Here is a 26,727-nt window from a genome sequence, read left to right as displayed (position 1 = left end):
CAGCAGGATTTTAGTCATGTGGTCATGTGATATATAGCAGCTCTGTGACCAAGCAAACTCTCTCCACCGCACTCTCTTCAACAGTGAGCTTATTTCTGTCATATGGTAACAGCTTTGTTACATGGTCCAGTGTAACTCTGTGGAACATTGCTTCATTTCAGAGGATAAATCGGACGTTCACGTGAGCTTGTTTGGTAAGGAAAAATTTAACCACTTCTCTTTCTTAGTTTCCTAATCTAAAACTTTCACTTTGTCATTTATCAAGCGTTATCTAAATGTATGAGCTCGGGTTAATTTGCATGCCGTGTAGTCATGTTTAGTTTGAACTTATTTCAAAGCGCAGCTCAAAAGATGTTACTGATATAAAAAAAAAAAAAAAACAGAGAACTCGGTGCACAGATCTAGTCTGAACTTCAAACAGGGAAGTTGCTTAAAAAAAAGAGAGAGCAACAATAACTGCTCTGTAAAAACTCAGCTGGTGAAGTATTTAAGTTTTTTTTGTCTTTTGTTTTTTCTTGGCAAATCCAGAAAAGGGATATTCTGGCTCTGAATATGATGTCAGTCAGCGTTTTACTGATTGTCCTCTTCGTTTCAGGTGAGCTGTTCCTCACTCAGTTATGTGTCCCTGAATATTTGCAATTTGAACCTAATTTAGAAACAAAGCCGTTTCTTTTCAACTGTCCATGTCCTGTCTGGAAACTAAAATGTTTCATGCAGAAGCTGTTAATAGCATTGAAAAATTCCACACATTTCCACACAGGTACGTTGGATGGTTGTCCCAAAAAGTCAAACCTCTTCATTACTACACCACAGGAGATGGAAGCACTGAGTGGATCTTGTTTGAAAATCCCATGTAACTTTAGTGAGAAAACAGGACAAGATTTTGACAGCAGCAGAGAAACCTTCGGAGTGTGGATTAAAAATAACCCAGATTTGTGGAGTTATCCACATAATGTAGTCTTCAACAGTAGTTGGTCAGTTAGCATCTATCCAGTGAATATTACTGGAGACCTGAGTCAGAAAAACTGCACCACTCTGTTTTCTAATTTAAACACAAGTTATTCAGACAAATACTACTTCAGAATCATGAACTGGCCGTTCAGGGCAACAGCTGTTTGTGATCCTCTTCAAATAACAGTTAAAGGTAAGACAGGTTTTTTATTTATTTAGGTAGTTTTTTGTATTGATCTTGCTTTTCATTTTTAACTGTTTAATTCTAAACAATATCGGTTGAAGGTTGTCCCACTGAACCGGTTTGTTACATTTCCTCATCATTGTTTTATATTTTCTGCTCTACTCTTAGGTTCATATCAACAGATTTGAGTAGAAAAGAGCAGATTAGTAAAGTAAATACTAAACGGGAAGTTGTAATGTCACAAGATGAGGCTTGGGGTTTTTATCACTTGTACAAACTGCAGTGACGCCTGCTATTCATTGTTCGAAATGTGTGTTTGATGTGAAACCACAGATTCTCCTTGGAGACCCACAATTGAAATCCCAGTTGATCTGAAGGAGAAGGAGTCTGTTAATATAACCTGCTCAGCTTTCACTCCCTGTCCACACTCCCCTCCTCAACTCACCTGGAATCTCCAACAAGACCCTCGCAACAAAATAGAGGAAAACACAGATGGGACCTTTACAACTAAAATCCAGGAGACCATCACTCTGTCAGACACACATGATGGAATCAACATCAACTGTTCTGTCATATATCCTGTGAATGAAGGAAAAGATGTCAAGACTGCAGAGACACAAGAGACTCTCAATGTTTCATGTAAGACTTTTGTTTTTGTCACATATGGTACAGAAATCAGATTTTGCAAAAGATCTCCATCAATTGTGAGGCGAGATCAGGAGAATCTTAACCATTAATGAGCAATTTGCATGATTTTTAAATTGATGCTGCTGCAGATCTTTCAATAGAGCATGGTTGTTTCCTAGGCAACAGACACATTTCCTTTCAGAACTTCAGTACATGAATTGTTCATTGTTGAATCCTGTCAGCACATGATGATTCATGGGATGATTTGTTTTGATTAATAAAGCTAATGTCACATTTTCCTCAGATGCTCCTAAAAACACCTCAGCATCCATCAGTCCATCAGGTTTGGTGTCAGCAGGTAGCTGGGTGAACCTGACCTGCTCCAGCAGAGCCAAGCCTCCCGTCAGTAGCTTCACCTGGTTCAAGAACAGCACAGATGGGCCCATGAACGTATCTGAAGGACACTTCTACAGCTTCAATGTGACTGATGGAGGAGTTTATTACTGTGTGGCCTCAAATCAACTTGGTTACCAGAAGTCTGAAGAGATTCATCTGAATGTTGAAGATAAACCTTTCTGCAAGTTATTGTTGGATAAATGTTTCTAGTACATCATGTAAATATATTGTGTTCACAAGTGCTTAAATACAATGAAAACATATTTGTAGGAAAAGACAATTTCATAAAATGCAAGCCCTAACAGCGCTGGAAAATATTCATGAAGAGGCTTGTCATGTATGACATAAAAAACATTGACTGTACTCTGCACAGAGGTGGGCGACATCACCCATAGTAATCCTTAAGAATAGTTTTTAAGCTCAGTGTGGAGGCTTCAGCTGTCGCCATCTTGGTTGTACCGCCAACAACCAGGCAGGTGATAACACCAAAGCAGACAGCTATCAACCTGTGACCAAGCAGTCACACCCCGACAGACACTAACCTTAATATCTCAGCTTAATTATTCATCTTGTTTTAATAATAATAATAATAATAATAATAATAATAGTCATAGTCCGTAAATTCACCTTTTATTCTGAGCTAAACAAACCATAGAAGAAGAACAAGAACCCATAACTTCCACCCATTGTTGAAGACATTGAAACAAATGGTAGACACATGTAGACTTGAGCTGCAAGAAATAATCTGTTTTGTTCCTGTAGGTGCGGAAATTTCTTCATCATGGGTCGGCATTATTGGAGGGATCATTGGGATCATTGGGATCATTATCATCATCTGTGCAGTTCTCCTCCTTTGGTAAGAATTTCAAAGTCCAGATTATTTCTTTTTTTTATTATTTTATTTTTAATGATAGATTAACCTGTCCATCACATTATTTAATATAATAGTCTGCAGCTCAAGTCTACACGTGATGCTGCTGGGTCTTCCGTTTGTTTTAATGTCTTCAATAAGGGGAAGTTATGGGGTCTCATTCTTCTTCTATGGTTCGTTCAGCTCAGAATAAAAGGTACATTTACGGAGTTCCTCAGGGTTGTGTATTTGGATCTTTTCTGTTTTTTGTTTTTTTTTATACGTGCTGCCACAATGTCAGAGTGAACAGAAAAAAAAACTATACTGCTTTTATGCAGATGATATCCCTTTTTTCCAATCTTAAAAACTTTATTCTCCAAATGATATGTAAATAACTTCATATCAGAAAACAGGTGTTCCGTTTTGCAGATGGATTTAATCTAATGTAGCGTATCACTGTAGTCCCACAATTCAGTTTCTCTCCATCAAATAATATGTCAGTGTTTTAATTAAAAGTATAACCTAAACCTGCTGTGTGCAGTGCAGGAGACCCAGTTTTCCTCCTTCTTCTCCTTCTTTTTCTTATCATTGATGCTTCTGTTGTTATTTTGTTTGATAAATTAAGCCCTACTTTTATTCTTCTAGGAGGTTTAAGTCAATGCATCGATCTTCAGAGACACAGGTGAGAAAACCGAGTTGTTCTGTACCTTGAAGTTCGTGTTGTGAACATGTTTCTACTTCGAGTGAATGCACTCATAAGATATGGTGTCGCAAGGCGATGCAAAACAGAACCAAAAGCAAGGGTTTTGTGGTGAAAAATTATATTGATTTTTAATCTCAGGAGGTAAAGATGAGGCTGAGGGCAACTACTGGCGATGGTTTGTTGGTGCAGGCAGGCTAAGGTAAAGCAGGCTAAATCGGAGGGTTGTGAGGTGGAATGGTGTTGAGCTGGGCTGGAGATCTGGAAGTTAAGGTGGCAGATAATGATCCACACAGGTAACCACAAAGAGACACTCAAGAGACATTCAACAAGGGAAAACAGTAGAAACACAAGGACCAGGGGAGAGAACACACCAGAGCTGTGACACAGAGTCAGTAAATTCCTCGCTAGTGAGTTGAGAAACAAGATACGTAAAGAAACATCCTGTTAGAGATCGCTTCCTCTTTCTTTGCAGAGCATGGGGGCTTTCTGCTGTTGTGTTTAATAAAAGCACACACTTCTGATGATATATCGTAAACATGTGATCTTAACATGTGATCCAAGTTGTTGCTAATCAGTTGTGTGACCACTTAAACAAGAATGGTCTGTTTGAAGAGTTTCAGTCAGGTTTTAGAGTTCATCATAGTACAGAAACAGCTCTGGTTAAAGTTACCAATGATCTCCTCATGGCTTCAGACAGTGGACTTGTCTCTATACTTGTTCTGCTAGATCTTAGTGCTGCATTTGACACTATTGATCATAATATTTTACTACAGAGACTTGAAAGTGAGGTCAAGATTAAAGGAACTGCATTAGACTGGTTTGAATCCTATCTATCTGACAGATTCCAGTTTGTTCATGTCAATAATGATTCCTCTACTTATACAAAAGTAAGTTATGGAGTTCCTCAGGGTTCTGTGCTAGGACCAATACTCTTCACGTTATACATGTTGCCATTAGGCAAGATTATTAGAAAACATGGCATAAACTTTCATTGCTATGCAGACGACACCCAGCTATATTTATCTATGAAAACAGATGAAACTAATCAGTTGGTTAAATTCCAAGCATGCCTTAAAGACATAAAGGCTTGGATGACCTGTAATTTCCTACTCTTAAACTCAGACAAAACAGAAGTTATTGTATTCGGTCCTAAGCATCTCAGAGATTCATTATCTAATCACATGGTGTCTTTGGATGGCATTACCTTGGCCTCCAGTACTACTGTAAAAAACCTTGGTGTTATATTTGATGAGGATATGTCCTTTAAATGTCACATAAAGCAAGTGACCAGGACTGCCTTCTTTCACCTGCGTAATATCGTCAAAATTAGGAATATCCTGTCTCAGAGTGATGCTGAAAAACTAGTTCATGCATTTGTGTCGTCCAGACTGGATTACTGTAATTCATTACTGTCTGGCTGTCCAAATAGCTCTTTAAAAAGCCTCCAGTTGATTCAAAATGCCGCAGCAAGAGCATTGACAGGAATTAGCAAGAGAGATCATATTACTCCAGTTTTAGCTTCTCTTCACTGGCTCCCTTTAAAGTCTAGAATAGAATTTAAAATCCTCCTCCTTACATACAAGGCCCTTAAAGGCCTAGCTCCATCGTATCTTAAAGACCTTATTGTACCATATCATCCCAGCAGATCACTTCGGTCTGAAAGTGCAGGCCTACTTGTGGTTCCTAGAATTTCAAAAAGTAGAATGGGAGGTAGAGCTTTCAGCTATCAGGCTCCTCTCCTGTGGAACCAGCTCCCAGTTTGGGTTCGGGAGGCAGACACTCTCTCTATTTTTAAGGTCAGGCTTAAGACTTTCCTTTTTGATCAGGCTTATAGTTAGGGCTGGACTAAACCATCCCTTAGTTATGCTGCTATAGGCCTAGGCTGCTGGGGGATGATGCACCAAACACATGTCCTCCTTCTATCTTCTCTCTCCTCTCTCGCATCCTCCACTTTCTTTTCTCTGGCACAGAGCTCTTGCTCTCTAATTTCCTATATACTACTAGTCATACAATTCTGTGCTATTACTATGTAGAATGTTTACTGCTGTGTGTGTCCCACCCCCCTTCCCCCCCCTTCCCCCCTCTTCCCCCCTCTTCTTGTGAGTATCTCTGGCCTGGAGTTGTGCGTTTCCTGTAGAGCTCCATACTACATCTGTTGTCGTGGTCTCATCAGCCTGCCCAGTCTTCATGGAATCCTGCAGTTATCCACTCCTACCTGAATGAACAATTCTCCAACCTGCCTATGATTCCTCTTACATTTTCAAACTGTCATGTAACATCATCAGTTTGTATCATAAGATTCCACATGTACACTTTAGTCAGATATGTGTATCTATGACAGATGTATGTTTATCTTGCTGTTCTCTTCTCTTCTCTCTTTGCTGTTCTCTTCTCTCTTTCTTCTGTCTGTACCTGGCTGGCCTTAGGCAGATGGGTCCCTCCATATGAGCTGGGTTCTGCTCGAGGTTTCTTCCTGTTAAAAGGGAGTTTTTCCTTGCCACCGTTGCCTTCAGGCTTGCTCTGGGGGTTTCAGGCCGGGTTTTTGTAAAGCGTCTTGAGACGATTTGTGTTGTTATTGACGCTATATAAATAAATTGAATTGAATTAATAAGAGGGAGCGGATGAACCTTGGCCCCAGCCTCTCGTGACACTTCATATATGTTTTTGTTTTTTTTTTGTCACAGAGTCCTGTTCTTGAAGAGCCAACCAGAGAGACAGGAGAAAATGAAGACATCCATTACGGAGAGATCGACTTTGACAAGCTGAGATCTGGACCCTCCTCTGACTCGGTGCAGGACAGCACGCAGGAAACTGTGTATTCACAGGTCAATGTTCGCAAGACTGCAGACTCCTGATTGTAGATTGCTGAAGGCCCAGAGTGCTTCTATACTAAAGTGAACAAATGACATTTACAGCATATTATTCTTTGACCACTAACTTATTGCAGTTTATTATGGGAAGCCTTGAAAATCCCCTCATCAGCTCCGTTATAGCATGTTCAGGATGTTCATGTCATGTTTGCATGGGGTGCTCCCACACATTTGTAAATAGACTCTTTCAAATACAGACTCCAGGGTGATGTGACATCACAGACAGGCCTTCGGTCACATTAACAGTATATTAGCAGTGAAGTGTGGCGGTATGGCTGGTATTGTTTATTAAGTTGTAGGCATACAGAATACAAATATTGCGGGGCCATATTGTCCTTGTGGGGCCATCTTTCCGGGCTCCACAATGTTATGAGGGTTAAAACCATAGACCAAAAATGAGTGTAAAATCTGGCCCACAGCATGAAAGTGTGAAAATTACATAGAAGACGGCATGTTTTTCAATGAAAATAACTGCAATTGCTAATTTGTGCACTGTTTCAGTAAGAGAAGTGGACAGTACCACTTGAGATCCAATTGGGTTGTATGTGGCCACCGAACTGAAATGAGTCTGACAACCCTGCCATAGACTGTATATAAATATGGACAATGTGTCGCCACTTCCTTGCATTGGGCAAATTGACGCTATTTTCCTGGAGATACGGGTGGCGGCATCTTGCAACTTTGGAGCCAGAGTCTGCGCAATACGGTCCGAAGGTGGAGCAACGCGAAGCCACGATATTGATGACCTGACCACACTTCCAGACTTACTCGCGTTTTTGCTTAATCGCCATTATGCCACATCCTGTTTCTATAGCCTCAAATAACAAACTAAAACAAAACTCATCCAAAAAAATGACGTGAACATGCATCAGCATTATACTAACTACCTAAAACGACAGAAACAATCCTTGAAAAAGGTTATTTTATGTGTATTTTAGTGTTTTAGTTTGGTGCCCATCCACTAACATTGAGGAGGTGGAGCTTATGACCTATTTTTTTCTGTTTCTGATTCTGATTCTGATTCTGATACTGCAGCCAGCCACCAGGGGGAGCTCTACATACTTTGGCTTCTCTTTTGAGGAGCAGTTCCGCCATCCATCGTTATACTGTGCATGGTTAAAACCTGTTAAAAAGGTTATAATTAGGTTACGGTTAGGGTTAGACGTGTAGCTTACGTCTGTCTGTTTGTGGAGACAGTGTCAACACAATGGTGCCACAACTGTACCAGCTTGCAAAACGGTACAGGTGTGATATACAGATTAAAATGAGAGTTTGAATTTTTACTGTTGTGACGCCAATATATTGATGCCGTTGCAAGATTTCTATGTGTATGCTTATGGTTTTATCAGTACTTTTTGTAATACATTTATTTGTCATTCATACTTTATGCATATTCTGCTTCAGTTGCAGCCAAAATGAGAATGCTGAAGCACAGGTACGAACCTGCCAGTCCTGTGTGAAGTTTACATCCAGTGTTGTGAAAAGACATCCACGTTAAGGTTAACTGGTGATTCTAAACTTTCTGTAATTGTGCATGTGAGTGTCTTTCCCTTTGTCAGCTGACAACGCTAGGGTCCAGGATAAAGGGTAATAGATGACGGATGACTTTATTCTGTGGTTAGTTGTCGATCATACATTAAATGCCAGTTTAATTATTTGCGTTTACATAGAGAATATTTCTTTAACCTGACAATTTTGATCAGAGATTCCAACTAAACTGTTCATATGGACACTAAATAAAATGATCCAATAAGATATGCATATATATGCCTCTGAATGTTCAAACTGGTTGTGAAGCAAACTTTCACAAAGTTTGTCGCCATTCTGGTACCTCCACGTTTCTGTCTCTCCACTGAAACTCGAAGTGAAGTGCACAGCAAGAAGGAATCGCAGAAACAATGGCGTCAGCGTTTACATGGCTGTCAGACACTAATATTTTCCTATTCAACAGATTATCAAAATGTGCAGTCCACCCTTGCTAATCCGATTAAAACCTCCTTCGAGTCGGGCCCGTCTGTTCTGATCGAGGCGGTTACATGAGACGTTTTTGTTCTCAGCCGTGTTGAAGCTGCCGCACTTCAGCAATGCACTTGTATTTAAAACTGCCGTGGTTTGTTTCGGAAATAGATTACGACATTTTAACTGATCTCATAATGCTCAAAAACTGTCCACCAATTCATTTCCTCAACTGCAATATTTGATCATATAAATTAACTGAGTCTCATCACCCCTCTGTCCATTTGTGCTAATGTAGTCCTGCCTCTCCCGTTGTCCTTTGCCAAGTCGTCTGTCCTATTACTCCTGTCAAGTGGTCTATGAATTTTCCTCTGTGCTGTGCTGCCGCCCCTGTGACGTTAACCCCGCTGATGCATTTTATCCGTTGTTGGATTTGTGTTTTTGAATACCCTGCCTTGCAGCTGCGTGCTCCTTATTAAGTTTTCATTAAACTTATTTTGTTTCCTGCTCTCGTCTCCCCTTGTGTCCTTCATCACCACTAAACGTTACTAACTTGAGGACAGCTTTGCTTTTTTTTTTTCCACAAGAAAGATTTCCCATATTCTTCCCTCACTAGTTCTTTTTAACCAGTTTAAATGGAATGAGGCACGCGTGAGAAAAAAAGGGATGTTACCTACTTTGGTAAAAAAAAAAAAAAACAGGATTTAGCAACATGTTAAACAGTCTGGTGAAAGTCTGTGGTTTATTTTGTCACTCATATTTGAGAGAAGGACGCTTAAAAAACTAACGGGTATCCTGGACAATGCCAGCCACCCTCTGCACATGACCATCAGTAGCCAGAGAAGCACCTTCAGCGAGAGGCTGCTCCTCCCAAGGTGCAGGACAAATAGACTGAGGAACTCCTTTGTCCCCCGTGCCATCAAACTGTTTAACCACCACTCACTTGGGGGGAGGAGGACAAAAAAGAAAGGGACTGAATGACTTTTTTAACTAACTTGCAACAACATGAGTGCAATAACAATATGCATCTGGTATTTTTCTATTTATGCAACAACCATGTATGTACAGCACGTGCACAATATTTATTATTATTATTATTATTTTCTGGGTGTTTGGTATTTGGGTTTATAATTCGTGTACATGCAAGTCTGACAGTGCTGTATGCGATGGAGATGTCAATTTCCCTGCGGGAACCTCCCAAAGGGATCAATAAAGTTATCTATCTATCTATCTATCTATGCCCTGATAAAGCAGCTTATTTGTTTTCCTATTTACAGTGTCATAGTAACAAGGGGAAACCCAAATGAAAGACACTAAGCACCAAAATGAATTCAATAAAAACTCAAAAACCAGAAGGCCCTGCAGGAATGACAGATTAATCCAAAAGAAAATGACCAAAAACTAAGGAAAAGGAAAGGAAATATCCAAAGAGGTAACCACATAGGGGGATAATATAACTGACAACAGACAGGGAAATAGCTAAACACGAGCAAAAACAGACAACCTGACCCAGGACAAAAGGGAAATGCAGGGTTATTTATATACACACACTCACTGAAGGGCTGATGGAATAATGAGAGACAGGTGAGACCAATGAGGGGCGGAGCATGCAGACAGAGGACACAAGGCAAGAAATGTGAGTCGAATAAGAGGAGGTAAAAGTTAAATGCAAACAAGAAAACTGATTACAAAATAAAACAGGAAACACCAGAAAAGCCCAAACAAGGTTCATTCATTCATTTTCTGTAACCGCTTCTCCTCTGACGCCTACGGCCAATTTAGAATCACCAATTAACCTAATGAGCATGTCTTTGGACGGTGGGAGGAAGCCAGAGTACACGGAAAGAACCCATGCAGACACAGGGAGAACATGCAAACTCCACACAGAAAGGCTTGGATTCAGACTCAGTGTCTATGTACTTTCTCCATGTTAGTCCTTTGATGGATTCACAACCTGTCCAGGGTGAGGTAGCTCCACCTCTCTGAAGACTTGGTCAGGTCTGGGCACAATAATAACTCAATCAATGACATTGGGGGTGAATGTTTGTCCCTGTCCTGTTTCTCCGGTGAACAAACCCGTTATTAGTCAGAGGCTTTAGTCTCAAGGTGGGAATCGGGGTGAAACGTCTTGGGGACAGACGTTAGGACTGTGTTGTAGATTGATGGCAGATTATATTTCAGTCCACTTCCCCTGTTTAGAGAAGGATTTTCCAATAGATGGTTTTCTTCATCAACCTGGAAAATCCCCCAATGACAGGCAAGTATATCTGGCCATTAACAGACACAAGTCAAGTCTGATGGGTAACACCCCCAGACATTTGTATTTAAAACCCAACTCCTCCACCAGTCTTTTAGAACTTGAAGAAGCGTCATCAAGAAACTCTACAAGTCCAGTTGCCTTTCTTATCTAATTTAGGATACATATGATGACCTGGATGACCTGAGTTTGGGTTAAAATAGAATAAACACATGGCCGTCATGGTTAACAAACAGTCTCCAAGTGTAATGTTTGTGTGACTCACACATCCACCCCGAACCTACTCCATACTTAGACACTGTTGCTCTATAAGTACGTCACTTCCCTTCCTCATTTTTTTCACTCCTTCCATTGCCAGAAGAGGGTTGAGTCACAATGACTGAGTCACAATTACCCATTTCTTCATTGTGAAGAAATGGGTAAATTTACTAGAAGTCTATTTTGAAGTCTTTTTTTTAATGTTTTAGAAAGAAAATACATTCCTCTGTCCTCTCAGTTACAGTTACCCATCTTCCAAACCTCAAGCAATGTCTGTTCATTTAAAACTAAAAGAAAACTGTTGCTGTCGGACTAGCTAATTGAGACAACGAGGAGGCAGGAAATGTGAATCACTTATTGTAAGGTTGCAATATATAGTGTATGTAGGTGTAAAACCATCACTTAAAACTTACATATTATGTCAACGATAAAGTCATAATAGCACAAACAAGCGAAGAAAGTTATTGTCCGTACGTCTGTCTGTCATGGGTTTAGTGTTTTGTACTGAAGAGAGTCATTGGACTAAAACTATTGCATGTAAACCTTTTGCAATGATGTACAAACAACTGAATCTTGAATCATAGGAAGTCAGCAACCCTATGGATAGGGAAGTTGCCAGTTTGATGTGTAACCACCTGGCCAGTTTTCAGTTGACATCCTCAGATTGCGGTTCGTACTTGGACGGCAGCTTATTCGGTAAGATAAAATGTCTATGGATTATGAATTATGGACAAATTACAACCAAATTAATTTGTTGGGTTTTGACCTAAAAATAAGAAGGTTACCCAACAACATGTTGACTCAAGAGTGAGTACTAAGTACAATATCAAGCTTTGCAGATGATGATGATAACAAAATCGTCAATGTGGGAGTAGAAGCTAGTTAGCTCAGTTAGTTAGCTTAAGACCTTAAATTTGATGTTAAAGTTACTACATGATGCGTGTTCATTCAGATGAGTGTCATGGCAGCCCTGTGTGTGAACGTGGTGACAGTCAGCATGTTACTGAGTGTCCTCTTCCTTTCAGGTAAGCTGTTTGTTCTCTATTAATGAATCATTTACAGTTTGAACGTCAAATGACTGCAGTGCTGCTGAAGTACACCAGGAAACCTTTTTGAGCTCATCATATCCTTTTACAGGTCCTTGGGCTGCTTGTCCCGACGAATCAGCCCTGTTCTTTACTGTACCAGAGAAGATGGAAGCACTGAGCGGATCCTGTTTACAAATCCCGTGTAACTTTTCTCTGGGACCGGGTCACACAATCGACACCAAAAGTGAAATTATTGGAGTATGGATTAAGAGTGACCCAAATTTTCGATCCACACCAAATAATGTAGTCTTCCGCAGTAGTAAGTCAGTTAACATCTATCCAATGAATATTACTGGAGATCTGAATCAGAAAAACTGCACCACTCTGTTTTCTAATTTAAAGACAAGTTATTCAGACAAATACTTCTTCAGAATTGAGAACCCTCCGTTCATGGCAACAGGTGTTTGTGATGATTTTCAAATAACAGTGAAAGGTAAGACAGGTTTTTCCCTTTTTAGGCATTGTTATGACAAACATTATTGAATTTATTTAAAAATATGTCTTACAGAAGGATTATTTTTGGTACTGAACTGCCACAGAAGTAATGCCACATTGAGCTGAGTTTGACTATCACGATTGTAAAGTTATTAAGTGTGTTTATACTAATGGACGTGCTAGTGATAGGTTATAGTGATGCAGCTGATGGATGACGGTAAGGCCAACACTTTGATCTAGAGGGGAAAATGTCTCTGATGGGAGTGCCAACAACTCATACATTTGAAATATAAAAAGAGGTGCAACAAAAGACTAAATCCCAGCATCACCTTTACCTCTACTTTGTCTTTAGTGCTAATTAGTCGACGCTAACGTACAATATCATTATACCTGCTGAAAACAAGCATGTTACCATTGTTACTGTGGCATGATAGCGTGCAATTCTTAGCATGTAGCATTTAGCAATGGCTTCAGACTCTTTTTTTTTTTTTTGGAGTAAAATGTGTGTTTGATGTGAAACCACAGATTCTCCTTGGAGACCCAGAATTAAAATCCCAGGTGATCTGAAGGAGAAGGAGTCTGTCACTATAACCTGCTCAGCTTTAACTCCCTGTCCACACTCCCCTCCTCAACTCACCTGGAATCTCCAACAAGACCCTCACAACAAAATAGAGGAAAACACAGATGGGACCTTTACAACCAAAATCCAGGAGACCATCACTCTGTCAGACACAGATGATGGAAACAGCATCAGCTGTTCTGTCAGATATCCTGTGAATGAAGGAAAAGACGTCAAGACAGCAGAGACACAAGAGATTCTCAGTGTTTCATGTAAGACAACCAGAGTTTGTTGTTGAACGAGGATTTGTGCAATATCGTGTGTTTTGATTAATACAGCCAATGTCACATTTTCCTCAGATGCTCCTAAAGACACCTCAGCATCCATCAGTCCATCAGGTTTGGTGTCAGCAGGTAGCAGGGTGAACCTGACCTGCTCCAGCAGAGCCAAGCCTCCTGTCAGACGCTTCACCTGGTTCAAGATCAGCAAAGATGGACCCATGAATGTATCTGAAGGATACTTCTACAGCTTCAATGTGACTGATGGAGGAGGTTATTACTGTGTGGCCTCAAATGAACTTGGTAACCAGACGTCTGAAGAGATTCAACCGAATGTTGAAGGTAAGTGCAGAAATGAACTGAATCTGCTCTCATCTTATTAATGTTGAAAGTAAATACTGTACAGGCCTGAATTAACTCACTTTTATTATCTACAAATTAAGCTTCTTTATGTCTGCACCAGTTGTTTTTAACACATCAGCATCTTCTTGTTTCTCTCTGTGAGGTACCAATGGATCTCCACTCAGTGAGACAATAGTCGGAGGATTAATCGGGATCATCGTTCTCATCTGCCTTTGTGTTTGGTGAGTATCAGCCAGTTCGTACAACAAAGGTTATCTGTCACGCTTTAATCTCACCACCGGGTCACACTTTATCCTGATTTCTCATTGGTGATTTAATCCACAGTGCTCTTGTGCTTTGGAGGAGGACAAAGGCGACACATTCAGCTGTCCAGCAGAGTCAGGTGAGAAAACATGAAACTTTACTGTCAGTCAGTCTGTTTTAAAATAGACGTTTCATTGTGTCGATTAAAAGTTGAATTGAGACTCCAAAACCTAGAAGAAGATTCGCTCCCATCTACTGACAGCGTTAAATTTTCTTTTCAGAATCAAATAGGTGACAAGCTGGCTGTTAAAGAGCCGGCAAAGAAAGCAGCAGCAGCAGCAGAAGAAGAAGAAAACATCCATTACGGAGAGATCAGCTTCTACAAGCGGAGACGTGAACCGTCCTCTGTCTCAGTGCAGGACAGGGGACAGCAGCAGCAGGACACGGTGTACGCACAGATCAACGTCAACAAACCAGCAAAGACATTAACACAGACTGCTGATGACACAGAGGATATCTATGTTGAAATGAAGAGAATCTGAGGATTGTTTTTTAAAGGACAAGATGCCAGGCTAGTCAAACAAGAAAAACTCTCTTTCCAAGTTCAGCATCAGGATGCAATAAATCCACATCAGCTCTGGAGCATTGGTGAAATAATCTGCATATTGTGTAAAACCTGCAGGCTTTCCCTTTGACTTGTTTCCGGGTTTGTCAGACAGGATGTTGTTTAGATGATCAAGAAGTCTGTGAACGTGACCAGATTGTTTTAATCTTCATCCTCTTCCTCAGACAAATGTGTTGCAATAAGAAGCCTTTTCTGAGTGATTGTACATTTGCAGCACACGACGCATTTAAATCTTCAACTTTTCTACAATTAATGTCTTCTCTTCTCTTTTTATTTTTATTCCCATTCTTGTTTTAAAACTTTACATATATAAAATTGTCTAAAACGCTTCTTTGTGTCTGCAGAACAAATCTTTAATAAAGGATTACATAAACGGAAGTAATTCTCTTGTGTTGCAACTCAACAACAGGATTTTAAAATAGGTCTACTGTGGAAATAGAAAGAGGCTTGGCTCTGCTGGAATATAACAAAGACATGCTGGTTAGGTTAATTGGTGATTCTAAATTGGCCGTAGGTGTGAATGTGTGTGTGAATGGTTGTCGTTCTCTCTCTGTGTTAGCCCTGTGATGGACTGGAGACCTGTCTTTCGTCTGATGACTGCTGGGATAGGCTCCAGCACCCTTCACAGGAACAAGCGGTTACAGAAGATGAATGAATGATAAAATAAAATTAAATAATATAAAACATAAGTAAAAATATAGTAAAATAAAATAAAACTGTATAAGCAAATAATCTGTTGCTGTTAGAAAGACCACCCCTGTGCGCATGCGCCAGTTAGAACAGTCCCATTTATTAGTGTACCGTAAAAGTTCGATGCAGCAGTGACTCGGTAGAAGAAACCTTTGTGTGCCTTGTGTGCGTAATTGGCCAAAATAAGTAAATAACCCTGTACAAATACTAAGTGTTACGTCTGTTTTACTGTAGTATTTAAGTGATTGGTTTATAATTTACCAGAGATCGCCTGTAAAACCGTTCGCATGTAGCTTATAGAGCCAACTTCAAAGGACTTTCTGCCGTTAAGTTTCATTGTTTGGTGTGAATGTTAGGTGATTTGTGTCAGAGGAAAGTTAGCAATCAGTTAGAATATTAGTTTACCTCATTCCAGTAGATTCTGTTGCAGTATTTCATGTTGGAGATATCGCAGAATATATGCCAATTTAAACCGTCACGTCGCTGGATAATTAGACAGTGCGTTCCCCTTTCCAGTGACGCATATGGCCACTAGGTGGCACCACTGTAGCATGATAGGGGTTGTGTAGTAGTAGAACTCAGCTTCACCTGTATAGTTTAAGCAGTATGAGCAAAGTCACTGTTATGACTGTATAGTTTTGTATCATGAAGTATGGTGATAGTAATGTAAATATGGTGTATCTTTTGTTTTATTTCAGACCACACATACACACATAGAGATATTTGAGTTGAAACAGACATTTGATTGGAAACTTGCCCTTTGTGCTTTGCTGTGCTGTAATGTACCCTTGACTTCAAGTAAACATCGGTTTGCATAGTTCCAGTTTCCTGTGTTCTGATCGACACACCGGGGAGACGCCCATATTCATCCTTACATACAGTCCAACTTTAACAACCTACGCCACACGATAGAACAGTTACAGAAAGGTGAGTTGTTACCCAGCTGGATAGAGTAGGGTCTGAATGACGTCCTGTAGCGTTCACTGTGGGAGTGGAGCTGAATCAGTCTGTTGGAGAATGAACTCCGCTGACTCTCTATAATCTGGTGTAGTGGGTGTGATGGATTTTCCATGATGGAGAGCAGTTTATTCAGTGTCCTCCTGTCCCTCACTGACACAAATGTTTCCAACTCTCTGCCGATCATGTGTCCAATCTTTCGGATCAATTTGTCGATCCAACTGATTTCCTTTTTGCTGGTACTGCTCCTCCAACAAACCACGACAAAGTACAGGGCGCTCGCAACAACAGACTGGTAGAAAGTCTCCAGCAACTTGCGGCATACATTAAAAGTACTAGTAGTACTCTACTCAGGCCCTTCTTGTACATCACTGTTGTCCCTCCAGTCCAGTCTGTTGTTGACATGGACTCCGAGATACTTGTAGTGGTCCACTACTTCCACCTCCAGGACCTGGATGGTGATGAGCTCCGCTGGTGTCCTCTTCCTCCTGAGGTCAATGACCAGCTCCTTGGTCTTGTCCACATTCAGGAGTAGATGGTTTGCCTGGGACCACTCTACAAAGTCTCTGATCAGTGTCCTATACTCCACCTCCTGTCCATCTCTAACACACCCAACCATCGCAGAGTCACCAGAGAACTTCTGCAGGTGGCAGGACCCAGAGCTGTACTGGAAAGCTGACTCGAAATGCTGCCTTCATATCTAGAGACGAGGTGGGCTTGAGGAGAACAAGGGCCAACTTGTCCTAAGGCATCAGAGAGGCCAAGAAGCAGCACTCAAAGAGGATAGCTCATCGCTTCAGCGACAGCTCTGTGGCGAGGGATACGGATCATGGATTACAAGCGCACACCACATATCTGCGAAAGCTCCATCTCTCTTCTGAACGAGCTGAATGACTTCTTCTCTTGTTTTGAGGCCGTAGCATAGTCATACACTTTTAAATGTCTCGTTTGGACACCACCTCCTTTCCCACATAGAAAGAACACAGGTTTAAGTCAATTTGTCAATCTCAAATATATTTCATATCCAAAGGGATGCAGTCTTTAACACATTAATTCTCTGCCGTAAAATAATGTCACAAACAACTCCTCAAGTGTGAATGAATATTTATTTACTGAAGTGACAACTATGAATAAATGAGGTGCTAATAGAATATATGCACATATGTGTAAAATCAAATAGAATGGATACGATGAGACGATGAAGGTGATGATGAGAAGGATGGAGATGTATTATAGCTTAAACTAATGGGAGCACTTAACCTGTGATAACTGATCTGATCAAACTTCTCTAAAAGATAATGGGGAGTTTCAAAGTTAATGACACCAACTCTTGATCTCAAGTGGGTAACAAAAGGAAAGATTCAGCCCGCTCTTCGTGGAGTCTTCTTAGCCGAGGACCCAGTGATGAGAGTGGTCAGCGTGTTCCTGTATGGCACGGAGATGCACCGCCAGGCTGGTTTCACCTGGATCGGTTGACAGGCACCGCAGCTTCGGTCACCCAGCGAGGACATTTCGCTTGAGAGCGTGGTAGGTGTACAACCAAAGGCAATAGACTGCTACTTTATTATCTTTGTAGGTGACGGAGGAAACCGGGTTGACACGGCTTCTCTGGAACAGCGTCGTTGCTGTGGTGATAATCTTGGTTCTTGGTCCATGGAAGAGAGAGAGGGTCTTGCTCTGAAGTCCCCAACTAACTGCACTAAGTTAAAAAAACAAACAAAAAACAATGAATAAATCAGAAAAATGAAACTTAACGACAAACATTGTGCGTCGTTAAAAAAAAGGTGGTCTGACGAGAAACAACAGAGCTTGGGGAACGTGATGCAGATGGATTCACAAGTTGTTGTTAAAAGACCGTAAAACTTACAGAGCCTATCCCAGATGTCATCGGGTGAGAGGTGGGGTACACCCTGGACAGGTCGCCAGTCTGTCGCAGGGCTAACACAGAGAGACCGACAACCATTCACAGTCACTTAGGTTTTTACAGAGAAGGAAAGACCAGGATTTTACTCTGGGAGGTAAGGAATTTACGACCCATATCTGGATTTCCTCCCCTGGTCACTCTGGTGAGAGGGGGATGGAGGGGTTCAGCATGTTTGCATGTGTGTATGTCTGAAAGGAAAGATGAATGAATCACAGATTTAAAACGTTATGGAAAATTAAGTTTTTTTTTTTTTTTTTGTCCATATGAATGGGAGAGGTAACTGCTCTCATCTGTCCCACTAGCTCCTGAGATCCTCTTGATGCTCTTTGAGTTCAAGACTAATAGGGAGAGAGGGCAAATTTGACAGAATTGTAAATCTGTCTTTTTAGCTTAGTGGAGGTCCTCAAAGTTCAGAGAGAGACGTCACAGAGGACCTCTCCTGGACAACCAGCACAGCATCACTGGCAAAGAAGGCTCAACATCGCCTCTACTTCCTCCAAAAACTGAGGAAAGCCAGGACACCGGCCCCCATCATGTGCACATTCTACAGAGGCACCACTGAGAGCATCCTGACCAGCTGCATCACTGAGTGGTGCGGCACCAGTACCGCGTCCTGCCGTAAGACCCTTCAGTGCATAGTAAGAGCAACTAAGAAGATAATCGGTGTCTCTCTCCCACACAACCTCCTCAGTCTGCTGCCATCAGGGAGGAGACTGAGGAGTCTTCAGGCCAGGACCAGCAGACTGAAGGACAGCTTCATCCACCAGGCTGTCAGGAAGCTCAACTCTCTACGTGTTCTGCTCCCTGCACACACTAACTCAGGACTCTGACTTCATATTTGTAAATTTTTAGTTGCTGCACCATGGCCTTTGAGGAACAAAGTTTCAATCCTGTGAATGTGTTGCACATTTGACTTTGACTGTCAGACAAGTAATCAGTTATCCAGGAGCCAGCTTGTCAATAGTTCTTCTTACACTAATATGTAAAAAAGTAAAAAAACACTGGACTTGTTCATTATTAAAAGGTTTTATTTATTTATATATTTATATCGGAAAACACATTTGTGAGTTCTGTATTTTCAGTATGTTTTCATTCTTCTTTGAAAGATGCTTTAAAGAGCCACAATAAAAGAAAAAGAAATCTGTACTACAGCTTTCTGAGCTTTAAGTTCCTGGTCACTTTATTTATGCTGCCACCTCCTGGTATCAAGAAACTGATGCTGGTTATGTTGAAACTACTGTGCATGTATACACACATTGAATATGATCAATAAAGGGAGCTGACAAAAATAAAAGATCCAGATTTATAGGGGCGCATACTTATGTAGATTTAATGCAAGTGTAACTTATGAAATGGTGAAGATATCTTCAAATAGCAGAGGAAGACGTCCCCCATTAAGACGTCCACGTCTTCAAGCAGACACATGAACCGTCCTCCGTCTCAGTGCAGGACAGCAGAAAGCAGCACGACACGGTGTACACACAGGTCAAAGTGTTTCACACAGAAAACAGCTTCACACAGACTGCTGACGGTCCAGAGGATCTCTACACTCAAGCAAAGAAACACTGACTTCACACCTTCACTGTGAGCTCATGCGAGGTGTTAGTTCATGTTAAAAGACACAGAGGCCTGGACGAGAATATGTCGTGTTTACTGACAACAGTTCAAGACAGGAAACTCTAAACCACAGGTGTCAAACTGATCCGTGAAAGGGCCGCTGTGGCTGCCGGTTTTCATTCCAACCATGCAGCAGCACACCTGACTTGGCTCAATCAATCAACTGAACTGCCTTCACTCAGTCATTTCAGGTGTCCTCTTGCTTGATTGGAACAAAAACTTGCCAGCCACACCCACTGCACGGGTGCTGCATGGTTGCAATGAAAACCTGCAGCCACAGCGGCCCTTTCACGGATCAGTTTGACACCCCTGCTCTAAACCTTGCCTTCCTCCAACATGGTTTTCTCAGCTGCAATATTATAGTTCCTCTCAGTGGTTTAGCTTTTAGTGATGTGAAAAAGATCAGCTTTTAAAATAAATTAATTATTCACACCATGATGAGATGCCCCTAAAGATGCCCCTAAAAGGCGACTTCCTCGCTCACAGAGCTCGAGCAGGAAGGATAAAGACTTGTTGTATTTTTGGATCATTTCAGTCATGTGATATCTGTCGGCGGTAGAACAAAACCAAGTGAAGTTTGGACGTTTTCTTTTACATCACGACAACTAAACAGAGAAGAGAAAGATTTTATAGCTGCAGATTCATCTGGTAAGAAAACTATTACTGATTTATAAACATTTAAACCAGAGAGGAAGCACATGATATATTTTAATAGTCGTCTTTGTTTCCAGTCTAGGAGATGAGAGTCATGGCAGCTCTGTGTGTGAACGTGGTGACAGTCAACATGTTACTGAGTGTCTTCTTTCTTTCAGGTCAGCTGTTTGTTCAGTCTCTTATTTGGAGACTTTACTTGAATCATTTCTAGTCTGAAATATTTTCTACTGACATTGTTCAAAGGGTCTACATGTAACATGCTGCAGATGAACTGGAGTTTGTGTCTCATCAATTTTCTCTTCAGGCAGATTTTCATCCACATGATGTTCATCATTAGTCTGGTTTTACAGGTGTTTGGGCTCATTGTGATATGGATTCAGCCCTCTTCATTACTGCACCAAAGAAGATGGAAGCACTGAGTGGATCTTGTTTGAAAATCCCATGTAACTATAGAGAGAAACCAGGAAAAGGGTTTAACAGCAGCAGAGAAACCTTCGGAGTGTGGATTAAAAATAACAATGTTATTTTCAACAGTAGTGGGTCAATTAACATCTATCAAATGAATATTACTGGAGACCTGAGTCAGAAAAACTGCACCACTCTGTTTTCTGATTTAAACACGAGTCATTCAGACACATACGACTTCAGAATTGAGAACTGGCCGTTCAAGGCAACAGCTGTTTGTGATCCTCTTCAAATAACAGTTAAAGGTAAGACAGGTTTTGTTAATTACAATTTATTTTTAACATAATGTGAAATCTGTTTCATCTTCAGTCAACAAACTCTGTAACCCTTCTATACATGTTATCAACAGTACAAATACGTGGACTGATTAAAAAATAGTATAAATCTGAGCTTTACTAACAATAAAATAGATTTTGTCACAACTCAAAATAAAAGAATGAAATTTAGGGACATTCAGTACTGGCAAAATTGTAATTAATAAATAGTTCAATACAGTGTGTTTGATATGAAACCACAGATTCTCCTTGGAGACCCAGAATTAATATCTCAGGTGATCTGAAGGAGAAGGAGTCTGTCACTATAACCTGCTCAGCTTTCACTCCCTGTCCACACTCCCCTCCTCAACTCACCTGGAATCTCCAACAAAACCCTCACAACAAAACAGAGGAAAACACAGATGGGACCTTTACAACTAAAATCCAGGAGACCATCACTCTGTCAGACACACATGATGGATACAACATCATTTGTTCTGTCAGATATCCTGTGAATGAAGGAAAAGACGTCAAGACAGCAGAGACACAAGAGACTCTCAGTGTTTCATGTAAGACAACCAGAGTTTGTTGTTGCACATGAGGATTTGTGCGATATTGTGTGTTTTGATTAATACAGCTAATTTCACATTTTCCTCAGATGCTCCTAAAGACACCTCAGCATCCATCAGTCCATCAGGTTTGGTGTCAGCAGGTAGCTGGGTGAACCTGACCTGCTCCAGCAGAGCCAAGCCTCCCGTCAGACGCTTCACCTGGTTCAAGAACAGCAAAGATGGACCCATGATCGGAGCTGAAGGACACTTTTACGGCTTCAGTGTGTCTGATGGAGGAGTTTATTACTGTGTGGCCTCAAATGAACTTGGTAACCAGATGTCACCATGGATTTATGTAGGTAAATATCATTCAGTATTCATTTTTCTGAATCCTCTCAAATACAGTAAGAGTTATATCTGGTTCCATTATGTCAATACATCCACATTAAATCATGTCTTGTTTTAGGCTCCTCACACTGGGAACCAGTTCTTGGAGGAATCATTGGGATCATCGTACTCATCTGCTTTATCGTCTTTGTTTGGTAAGTATCACATATCTAAGCAGCAAACATGACTCAGTTACTGTCGCTTACACTTTAGCTGCACATCCAAAAACATCCATTTCCCATCAGTCCAAATATATTGACTGTAAGGTTTGTTCTGCCTTTTAAATGTCTCATTAGGGCACCACCTCCTTTTATCGTAGGAAGAACACGGTTTAAGCCAATTTATCAGTCTCGATTAAATATATTTGCTAACTGAAGGGACGAATTCTTTTCACAATATATTTATATGATACGAAATGAAGGAACAAATTATGAGTGTTTGGGAGCGATGGTGAGAGATGAAGATATATTATATGGCTTAAACTAACGGGGGTGGATTGGCTATGATACCTAATCTGATCAAGCTTCTCTAAAAGATATCAATGGGGAGTTTCAAAGTTACTGACACCAACTCTTGATCTTAAGCGGGTAACAGTAGGAACGATTGAGACTACTTTTTGTAGAGTTTCATCAGCAGAGGACAGTGATGGCGAAGAGTCGGAGCGCTCAGATGTGACGAGGTGGTGATGAAACAGTACAGCTGGAGCAGGTCCCACTGGGACCTGTAGACAGGCACTTGTTGCATGGAGAGACGCGGAGACACTTCGCTTGAGAGTGTTGCAGGTGTACAGCCGGAGACAATAGATTGCAACTTTACAATATCTTTGTAGGTGAAGGAGGAAGCTGGATCGTCATGGCTTCTCTGAAACAGCATCGTTGCTATGGCGACAGCTTCTTGGTTTCTTGATCCGTGGAAGAGATTGGGTCTTACTCTGACATCCCAGCTGACTATACCCACAAAGTAAAAAATGAATAAAACTTAAAAAATAAATTTTACTACAAAAATTGTGCACTGGGAAAAGGGTCTGACGAGAAGCAACAGAGCTTGGGAAACGTTCTGCAGACGGATTCCAAGTTGTGGTTAAAACAAAGTTACGAAGTACAAAAACACGAATAAATGTGCAAAGAAGGCGGCGAAGAAGAAAGCAAAAACAAGGACTAAAGTGGAAAGAAAGTTAAAAGAAAGCTGAAGTTGAAGTGAAAAAGTAAAGTGCAGCGAAGAGCATGTCTGGTTTTATCTGTTAATTATTCAGGGCATGCTTTGGATCAGGGTTCCAAATTCTTCACGCGGAAAGAGAAGGGAACCTATAGTTCTTTGTCTAAAGATATCCTGTTACCTGATCTTCTTAACCTACTTTATATTAACTAATTTAATAATTCCACCATCGTTCACCATTGTTCGTTCGCATTGTATTTTCCAATGCAGCAGCATTCAACAGTACAACATTACAAGATGACATATCTGAATAACCAAATCAAAATAACTCACAAGCATCAGTAAATTAATAAAGGCAGGTTCTTCTTTATAGGTGATATTTGGCTAATTAAGGAAAGGTTATGGTTTCTAAAATAACAATTTCATACTACAGTTTCAACTATTAGCTACTATTAGTATGAGAACATACATAAGGTTCAACACACTTTAATTTTAACAACGGTTTAAAAGAAAGAAAAAATGTTTTTAGGGATTGCCACTTGTGGACACAGTTGATCCATCTTACTTGTGGAACATTTATCTAAATTTGGTTAGATCGTCCAAATCTTATCGTAGAAGAATCAAAATAGTCTCATTGTGATCCTATGCACTTCCTGAAAAACAATATATGACTTATCAAGTTATTTCAATTTCGATAGACATAGTTTCAAGCTTTGGCCCCACAACCCTTAACAGGAACAAGCGGTTACAGAAGATGAATGAATGAATGTTTGCCTGTGTGCATCTCTGAAAAGGAAGAATTAATGAATCACAGATTTAGAATGTTATGGAATACAACATTAAGGTTTCTAGATTCTGTCCATATGAAGCAGGAGAGATAACTCCTCTCATCTGTCCTTTTTAGTTCCTGAGATCCTGTTGATGTTCTTTCATTCGAGACTAAGCAGATCAGATTAAAGAGAATGGGAAATTCCATAGACTTGTAAATCTGCATCCTTTTGACTCAGTCGAGGTCCAGAGTTCAGAGAGATCCCTTAGCGGGGGTCTGTTCAGCATCAGAGACTGGCACCTTTACTGCTAAGGTGTAAAGATTGGTCTATTAGAAGGGTTCTTCTGCACGGCAGCCTCTTAAATTTACTTTCCAGAGATGGGGAGAGATTGAGAGGACAGCAGGGGCCTCTACATTGACCCTAAAACACGGTATAGTTAATCTAACAGCCTCTGATGTTTTCCAGGTGGTTAAAGTCAAGGCATCAAACTCAACAACAGACTCAGGTTTGTAATGACTAAACTTCTCTGTAGTCTACCTGACTCAGTGTTTAGTTACTTTATATATTACATCTATCAGAGCAGTCTACTCAACCTGTTCAAAAAGTAAAAGTAATGATTTAAGGAAGGATTCAGGTGAAGATCTTCCTCACTAAACATCACATGTGGTTCTTTTCTTATAGAGTCAAAGAGGTGAAGATCTGGTTGTTGAAGAACCTGCAGGTGAAACAGAAGAAGAAAACATCCATTTTGGAGAGATCAACTTCTCCAAGCAGAGAGGTGACCTGTCCTCTGACTCAGTGCAGAACAGTGGACAGCAGCAGGACACGGTGTACGCACAGGTCAACATCAACAAACCAGCAAAGAGATTAACACAGATTGCTAACGACACAGAGAATATCTATGTTGAAATGAAGAAAATCTGAGAAGTGTGTTTTGTTTATGAGGAGACTCCGATTACATCTGTGGAGGATTCATAAGAAATGTGCTAACATTCAATTTGTTTGAGTCAGTTACAGAGAAAAAGTATAAGAAATGCTAGTTTTTATAACAGTTGAATGAAGAAATAGAATCAACCAGTTTCCTCCTGAGTTGATGTTGGTTATTCTTTGCGTTGAGTGAGCTTTAAACCTAGCCTGGTCGTTACCATCCTACGTTTCCGCCCAAAATTTGATTTCGGTCTCGTACGTAGTCTGGCACAATGTAATAGGAATCTGTCTCCGTAATGGGCGGATGCTTATTTTGAGGTTTAAAATCATTGGAGTTCCCTTAACCAATCAGCAACGTTTGGTAATGACGTATATTGTGCGCCGGAGTTCAGGCTCTTACGCTTACCACTTCCGCTTCCAGTTAAATAAATCAAACTTTTCCCAAAGCCAGTTGGAAGGAGAGCTACGACGTCCTTGCCATTTATAAAATTGACAAGACAAGCCTCTTGTTCTGGTTTTAATTCCGTGATGCTCTCGAGAGTTGAGACAACTTCGCGGATGGCTTCTAGCGTCTCTTCCTCCGTCGCCATTGTTGCTATGCTGTTGAACTACAAGCTTCGCTGGACTACAAGCAACTCGGCAGGCGAGTTCTGCGTCATCACTCAACTGTTCGCTGATTGGCGCGGTTACACACGAACCGCGGAAGTGCAATTGGGCCAGACTCCGTGCGAGACCGAAATCAAATTTTGGGTGGAAACATAGGATGGTAACGACCAGGCTACTTTAAACCACACATGGAGATAAAAACATGGAGATAAAACTCATTAGTTCTGAATTCATATGTGCTCATGAGGACACAGACAAACAAAGACGTTTTTTCTGGTGCACGCCTGAGCACACAAACATCTCTTTTAGACTAATTCAGACATGGATTCTGTACACTGTAACCGAAAGCAGAATTTTTCTGATCTTCTCTGTGCCAGTGATGTTATCTGGTTGATGTTATTCAGTTATGGGAGCCACGTTCTTCGATTTGCAGATGATATACATATACACATATGTGCTAGATCTTTGTAGTGGATCAAAATCTTGACATGTTTTTTTAATTAAAGTAGGAAAATACTGGAGCCTGGACAAGAAAATGTGACAGTTTAGTCAATATTTAGTGACAAGAAACTCAAAAGTTTTACATTTGCAGCTTTTATATTTCAGTTTTCAACACCTTTATTTTTATGTGACACATATGTGTTGTTGTGTTCCTGTTTCTTATTCAAATAAGTCTCATTGTAACGCCTCTTAATTGTTGCGTCATCCAGTGTTTAATAATATGTTAGGGTGAATCATTCTTCTTATTGCAAAGTTTTGCAGTGTGTAATTCATCTCTGTCTTATCTTCTTTAAGGTATTTTGTTATATGAATCTTCTATGTACCAGTGATGTTATCTGGTTGATGGTATTCAGTTATGGGAGCCACGTTCTTCGCTTTGCAGATGATATACATATACACATATGTGCTAGATCTTTGCAGTGGATCAAAATCTTCACATGTTTTTTTAATTAAAGTAGGAAAATACTGGAGCCTGGACAAGAAAATGTGACGGTTTAGTCACTATTTAGTGACAAGAAACTCAAAAGTTTCACATCTGCAGCTTTTATAGTTCAGTTTTCAACACCTTTATTTTTATGTGACACACATGTGTTGTTGTATTCCTCTTTCTTATTCAAATAAGTCTC

General features: G+C 40.5%; 3 protein-coding genes across 3 annotated transcripts; all 3 read left to right on the top strand.

The window, feature by feature from the left end:
- Positions 1–121: 121 nt before the first annotated feature.
- On the top strand, positions 122–9,747 carry LOC311503749 (B-cell receptor CD22-like; the record flags this gene model as incomplete). Its single annotated transcript, XM_084566623.1, has 7 exons — positions 122–181; positions 529–595; positions 761–1,144; positions 1,469–1,774; positions 2,067–3,014; positions 3,654–3,690; positions 6,396–9,747. The coding sequence occupies 5 exons, from the start codon at positions 122–124 to the stop codon at positions 2,366–2,368; spliced, it is 1,119 nt and encodes a 372-aa protein (XP_084422749.1). The 3' UTR covers positions 2,369–3,014; positions 3,654–3,690; positions 6,396–9,747.
- An 888-nt stretch (positions 9,748–10,635) lies between these two features.
- Positions 10,636–15,243, top strand: LOC311503748 (sialic acid-binding Ig-like lectin 13). Its single transcript, XM_084566622.1, has 6 exons — positions 10,636–12,573; positions 13,101–13,406; positions 13,494–13,754; positions 13,918–13,996; positions 14,100–14,152; positions 14,205–15,243. The coding sequence occupies exons 1-6, from the start codon at positions 12,246–12,248 to the stop codon at positions 14,558–14,560; spliced, it is 1,383 nt and encodes a 460-aa protein (XP_084422748.1). The 5' UTR covers positions 10,636–12,245; the 3' UTR covers positions 14,561–15,243.
- A 5,612-nt stretch (positions 15,244–20,855) lies between these two features.
- On the top strand, positions 20,856–24,991 carry LOC311503747 (B-cell receptor CD22-like; the record flags this gene model as incomplete). The annotated part of the gene is made up of 4 exons (XM_084566621.1): positions 20,856–21,195; positions 21,468–21,773; positions 21,863–22,110; positions 24,749–24,991. 4 exons carry the CDS (start codon positions 20,856–20,858, stop codon positions 24,989–24,991), a joined length of 1,137 nt encoding a protein of 378 aa, XP_084422747.1.
- Positions 24,992–26,727: the final 1,736 nt, after the last annotated feature.

The sequence above is a fragment of the Chelon labrosus genome, assembly GCF_963514085.1.
Source record: "Chelon labrosus genome assembly, chromosome: 18".
Classification (NCBI taxonomy): Eukaryota; Metazoa; Chordata; class Actinopteri; order Mugiliformes; family Mugilidae; genus Chelon; species Chelon labrosus.
This window is presented reverse-complemented; position numbering and strand designations above follow the sequence as displayed.